Below are 6,718 nucleotides of genomic sequence, written 5' to 3' on the forward strand. Positions count from 1 at the left end.
TGGCAACATTCAAGATCAGGTTGGACGGGGCTCTGAGCAACCTGATCTAGTTGAAGATGTCCCTGCTTGTTGCAGGGGGGTTGGACTAGGTGACCTTTAGAGGTCCCTTCCAACCCAAACTATTCTGTGATTCTATAATCCAGAAAAAATGCATCCTTAGGCATAAAGATGCACTGCCACTCTACTGACCAGACATGGGAAGAATAGGATAAATAACTTCAGAGCAAAGCATTATATTGCTAGTATTTGATTATTAGGTATTAGAGATCAGATGTCTAATTAGCAGACTGTTAAGCATCAGAATTCCATATTGCATTCCAAAGTGGTCCGGATTTTCTAGTTTTCTGTTTCTCCATATTGAAACCTTTATAAAAAATATATTTGTGTAGTTCTTAATGAGAAGTTATTTCATTATTTTAAGCAACATTTTTGTCTTAAACTATTGAGAGAAAAATTTAAAGGGCACATGATAGATAAAACATGACATGCCTTCATGCTCCTGCCTTCTGTTGCTCTATTTATTATTTAATAACAATTAATCAATAATAACAATTAACTTTTTATCAACTGCAAAAGTTGTGACTCTTGTCCACGTAGTTACTTGCTCCTTTAAAACACATGAGGAGAGAAATGATCAGGTGTGCAAAGAGTAACTTGTAAACTTTGTTTTCACCTTGAAGGAGAGAGGTTTGGAAAGAGCAGGGAGAATGGTCCTTCAGGGTATGAGGCCTTGCAGAGAAGTCAACCTTCCACCTGTCTGGGAGGAGCAGGGCAAGCTGCTCCACGAGAGAAGGCAAGCTGGGAACTGAGGAGGACAGCAAGACAGGCAGGGCGTTGTCCTCATGAGCAAGGGGTGCAGTCCCACAGAAGCCAAACAGGAGGATCAGAGCAGGTTCAGTGGCAGTAACCAGGGACCACAAAAAGCCCAGTGGTCTGTAGCCACGAGGCACATTTTACGTCAAGTCAGTGAGTCAAGGTCAAGACCAGTAAGGTATATAGGTATAGCTCAGGCAAGAACCAAGGGCAAAGGCCTGAGCTTGAAGACAGTTCTTGAATCACACAAGAGAGGCCTCCAGTGAGGCTTTTCAGAGCTCTTACCACAGCAGTCCGATCCCAGGTTACTCAGCTGCACTGTATCAGAGCTGGCCTTGAGCACAGGCAGCAAAACCCCTGGCTGGGGGTGGGGGGAAGAGGTGGTGGAGCCTGTTGGCGTACTCCGGGGCCTGACATAACGAAACAGGCAATGTGGGCACAGCACAGCCTTCAGCGTGGATGAAAGTAGTTGATGCTGCTGCCATATTACCACCACCTGGTTGGGTGGTGAAAGACCACATCCTGTGGTGGCGACCATCTCCTGCAGTAGGTGGTGAATAGGTAGGCTGTGTCATGTATAGCCCAACAGCCTAGCATCTAAGCTATGCTGGCAACATTCAGTGCTGGACCCGCTGTTGGACCATGGTGGTTGTTTACCAAGTCAGTCATGGACGTGCAAGGTGAACATAAACTAGAAAAAATTTGGAGTAAATTCATAGTCTCTTGAATGGAAGATAAGATGACGTACCTATATGTACTTGTAGTAAATTATTTTTATTTGAGGAAGAAGCCAGAAATAATCCATCATTGTTGGAATATAACTTAATCCACACTGAAAACATTTTTTAATTTTAGCTGTGCATGGAAAGGACACGTGCGGAATGGTGGAATGAATTTTTAAGGTTCTCTTCTGTCAATGTAGTGTTCTGGTTTGGGCTCATTCCTTTTAAATTCAAGTAGTTTCTCGTAGAAACAGAGACTCTGTAACACTGACAGTTTTTGATGTTTCTGATTTAAAGAATAATTCTTCTGCCTCAGGAAAATCTAGTCCCAAAATGAGAGTAGGGTGTTCATAGCGCTTTATTTTTAGATCTTTGTGCTTATATTTTAGAAAAAGTAACTCCTAAAGTGCTTTAGATGCTAACCTTTTATTTTTTATCTGGGAAGTACAGGCACATGCGATTTTTGTGGTTCTTTGCCAAAAGATTATCATTTACATAAATATTTCTTTCAGAGGCGTAGTTTAAGACATTGAGCTCAGGAGGTTAGAATAGAGACTTCAATCTGCACACCAGCAGTGGGCTATTGGCTTCTGAACAGTAGCTTTGTTCATCGTATTCAGAACACTGTTCGCATTCAGACTTAAGTAGAGCTGGCATTAAAATTCAGCTAATTTGTTTCATGTGATTCATCAGCTGTGTGTTTTATTGAAATCTATGTCACATTCTCTTTTGGCTTTTTATTTTGTAGATTTACGTGTTGAAGTAGGCCACTCTTTAACTCTTCAGTCCCTGACTTAAAAAGTGACTTAATTTTCATTTTGCCGGTGTTGATCTCTTGTCTAGAATACTCACAGTAAATATACATAACTAAAGAGTGCATTAGTGGTTTTGGTTTTTTTACATTTCTGATGTCTGAATAAAAACATACACATTTACAGTCAGTTTAGTCATAGTTTTATGTAAGGCAAAATAGAATAACCTAAGATAGTAGCTAAATATTAATGTAAAATAAACAGTTCTCAATTCTGTTGAGTATACAAGTTTTACTTTGATACTGCCAATGTTCTTATTACGTTTTTTTCTTTTGACCATTCACTCCTTGAGGTGAGGACCACTTCTAGCTCCTATTAGATTTCTTTAAACACTGTTGGAGAACGAACTGTTTCCATTCTTTGAAAGTGTAACCTACGTCTGGGTGTCAAGTTTCTCTTCTTACAGAAGCAGCACGTTTCATTCTCTTAAGGCTGGAGCCTGTGAAGCCTCACATGCATTGAACTTCCCTAACATGGATAATCCCACTGCCATCCGGACAACTGCTCGTAATGATTTACAGGATCAGAACCTTTGTTAGAATAGGCTGCACTTGCTTTTATGCTTTATATTTGTTATGTTTTCCTCTGCTCTAGAAGTAACATCTCACTGTGAATAAAGTTACTCGTAGATACTGCTTATGACAGCATGGTATAGCAGTATCCTCCATCTGTTAGGTACGTGGTCCATTCAGATGTTTTCTGGTAACATTTATAGGAATTTGTTAATTCTACTTTTAGTATAGGGCAAGACTGTCCTAAAAGATCAGATTGAAAGATTAACACACAGTTAAAATACATTTTTAATGTGAAAGAGTTACACTTACTTCAAGCATCTAGCACTGATCCTCAATTCTTTTATTTCTCTTAACATTAAATGCTAAATATTCTGTGTAAATCTGCCACTGTTCTCTCTGGAATAATCCCATGGTACATAAAATTCTACTTTTTATGGAGGATCTAAAAATAAAGATAAAAGATCATTGCTTTTAAAAAGCTAACAAATTGTGGACTAAGGTAAGATCGTTCAGCTAATGATAGATTTAGTTCATTAGCTGTATTAAAAATACAATTCAATTACAACCAGGTTTTTTTTTTAAAGTGTTAGTTCTTTTCTCTTCATAGACACAAGTGTGTATTTATTTAATGTAAAAGATTCTTAGTTGCACTTTGATAGGTTACTGAGCGTACATGAGGGCTCCTTCCTCCCTTTCCATCCATGCGTCAGTGCACTCCATTCCCCCACGACAGCACTGGCAGTTGCCTTAGCTGCTTTAATTGTCCAGTAATCAGAGAAAACTCTTAGCTTTCTTTGTGCTATGCTAACTTCTTTTTAGCAAGTTACAGCAGCTCACAGAGCAGTCAATATATCTATGCTGTGATCCCTTTTCATAGGACTGCGATCATAATATGTCTTTGGGAAAAGCCATTAACTAGTGAGGTGCATCATTCATTTTATATTTATATAAAGTTTTTTATTGTTATATATATTTTTTTCTCATAACTTTTTTCTATTTTTATTTTAAATACAATGTGGCTACTTCACTGCTATCCATATAGAGTGCTGTCACAGTCGCTCTATAGTCATCACTATAACCATGTCAACCATTCTCAGTGCATTCTTTCACTGTTTCCATTTTTATTATACTGGGTGTGAGAAACATTTTTTCATTTTAGTAATCTTTAATTTAGGTTATCATTTCTCCTTTGGTACCAGATGAGATACCAGTCGTGATACTATGAGATGAGATGTCAAATAAGATAGGTCCATCTGACCCATCGTGTCAGCCTCCATCACTTGCTTGCATTCAGTGGGAGCTTTTCATAAACTTCCATGAGGCTAACATTTAATCCTTCTTCTTGTTCCTTCCAAAAACTGTCGTTTATACTAGTGCTTACAAAAAACCGCCACCATTGCTTGATAATAGTCATAATGCATCAACAGTCCCTTATATTGATATGTCTCATTGTTTTGTTGCTCTCTTCTGTTTGTGGTTTCTTATCTTAGAAGGTGAATTACTTGAAAGCAGGCAGTTGTTTTTCCACTTTTTACCATGAAATCATGCACAGTTGGGTTTTGATCAATGTCTAAGATGCATGAGTGTTACTGTTCCAAGAAATGGTAGTTTAAAAATGGGATTTTTAACCATGGAATTTCTGATTGGGGTATCAGAATTTGAATGGATGTTTGAGGTTAATGTTGAACAGTCCCCTTGCTTTGGATTTGACGTTACTGATCTATAAATTCCTGATCTGGTTTTAGCATTCTGTATGGCTTCTCTGAGATTTCTCTGAAGCATACAATTAGATCAGATAACTTAGCAGTTTGAGATTTTTTGCATATTAGAGAACGTTAAATTGTTCTTTCTGCGGACAGTGCAGCTCTTTATGGGTTCTTTTCATTTTCCAGAGAACAGGGAGAATGGATGCAAGTGTACTAGTATTTCACCCTAGAATATCACTATGCAGATGGAAGTAATACTGTAGTAAACACTGTTTATGATTTATCTAATTTTTTCCCCCAGAATTTCAAAGAATATTCCTACAACTAAGGATGTTGAACCTTTACTTGAAATTGATGGAGATATACGGAACTTTGAAGTATTTTTATCTTCACGAACACCTGTTCTTGTTGCACGTGATGTAAGAACCTTTTTGCCATGTACTGTAAACTTAGATCCCAAGCTACGAGAAATCATTGCAGGTGAGTATGCTTTCAAATAAATGGAAGATGACAATTGTATTATTTCTTTTCATTTTAGGTAGAGCTACTTTACATGTTACGCAGAATCCTGATTTGTTCATCACATCAGACCTTCAGATTACCTGATTTGACTTCAGTAACAGGCCATTCAGTTTCACTTAGTAGCTTTGCTGTAAGGGGCAGATCATACTGGACTAAAGCATCTCTTTTGGAGGGGGGAATCCACTGTTCTTGATTTGAAGACTGCTTTAGCAGATGGAGGAAACCAATGCACATGATATTTTAGTAGTAGAGATGCAAGCTGACTTCTAGATCTTTGTTAACGATTTTGAATAGCGTCAGTAAGATCCTGTAGAACTGAAGCCAGTGAAACAAAGTGGAACGTCTCCATTCGATGTATACCCCACTAGATACCTGTGCAGTTGGTACCCATGAGTTACTTTTTAGTCTGCTATAGCATGATATTTAAATTCATCCTAGGGCAAGTGTTGTTTATTGTGCAGTGGTTGTTAAGCAGTTATCTTTACTTGCTTGTAGTCTCAAAAAATGCAGTCAGGTTCAGGTATGTTCTGTTCTGCAGAAACACTCCGCTCAGCATTACATGTTTTGACTGCTCACTGCTGCTGTGGATTGATGTGACGCATGGTATGGCACTTCTTGTCCAGTCTTAGGGATTGCTATTGGCTCTGGAGTAAGGCTAAGGCATCCTAACGTTTCCACCTGTTAAGAGATGCTAAAGCTTTGAAGAAAACCAGAACTTTAAATTTAAAATAGGATCCTTACGAGTCTTTGGTATGACAGTCAGTATTCTAGGTGGGAACTGAATTCAGGTATTAATAGTTCTCTTTGCCTGTCTTTTCTGTTGTGACATTTTTCTGCAGTCCTCAACTGGAATCCTTTTTGTTCTTACTTTTTTCCAACTTCCTTCTCTGCACTTGATAGCTGCAGTGGGATGGCCTAGCTTTGTTCACAAGCTCTGTCTCATTAATCTCTTCAGAAACAGTACAGGTCTGACTATCACATCAGACATACTTACCATCAGAGACGAACTTGGCATGATGTATTCCTGCATTGTTGGCAGCCAGTCACGAGCGGTGTTCCCCAGGGCTCAGTTTTGGGGCCGGTCTTGTTCAGTATCTTTATCAATGATCTGGACGAGGGGATCGAGTGCACCCTCAGTAAGTTTGCAGACGACACCAAGTTGGGCGGGAGTGTTAATCTGCTCGAGGGTAGGAAGGCTCTGCAGAGGGACCTGGACAGGCTGGATCGATGGGCCGAGGCCAACTGTATGAGGTTCAACAAGGCCAAGTGCCGGGTCCTGCACTTCGGCCACAACAACCCCATGCAGCGCTACAGGCTTGGGGAAGAGTGGCTGGAAAGCTGCCTGGCAGAAAAGGACCTGGGGGTGTTGGTCGACAGCTGGCTGAACATGAGCCGGCAGTGTGCCCAGGCGGCCAAGAAGGCCAATGGCATCCTGGCCTGTATCAGAAATAGTGTGGCCAGCAGGAGTAGGGAAGTGATCGTGCCCCTGTACTCGGCCCTGGTGAGGCCGCACCTTGAATACTGTGTTCAGTTTTGGGCCCCTCACTACAAGAAGGATGTTGAGGTGTTGGAGCATGTCCAGAGAAGGGCAACGAAGCTGGTGAGGGGTCTGGAGCACAGGTCTTCTG

The 6,718-nt window shown here is 40.1% G+C and overlaps 1 protein-coding gene across 1 annotated transcript in view; it reads left to right on the top strand.

Annotated features, from left to right (window-relative positions):
- KIDINS220 (kinase D-interacting substrate, 220kDa) overlaps positions 1-6,718 on the top strand; it is a 79,736-nt gene that overhangs the window by 51,175 nt on the left and 21,843 nt on the right. Inside the window, exon 22 of the mRNA XM_009332499.1 lies at positions 4,870-5,048. Coding sequence (XP_009330774.1) covers positions 4,870-5,048 — 179 coding nt within the window. The remainder of the gene's footprint in view (positions 1-4,869; positions 5,049-6,718) is intronic.

Source organism: Pygoscelis adeliae, unplaced genomic scaffold (assembly GCF_000699105.1).
Source record: "Pygoscelis adeliae isolate BGI_AS28 unplaced genomic scaffold, ASM69910v1 Scaffold168, whole genome shotgun sequence".
Lineage (NCBI taxonomy): Eukaryota > Metazoa > Chordata > Aves > Sphenisciformes > Spheniscidae > Pygoscelis > Pygoscelis adeliae.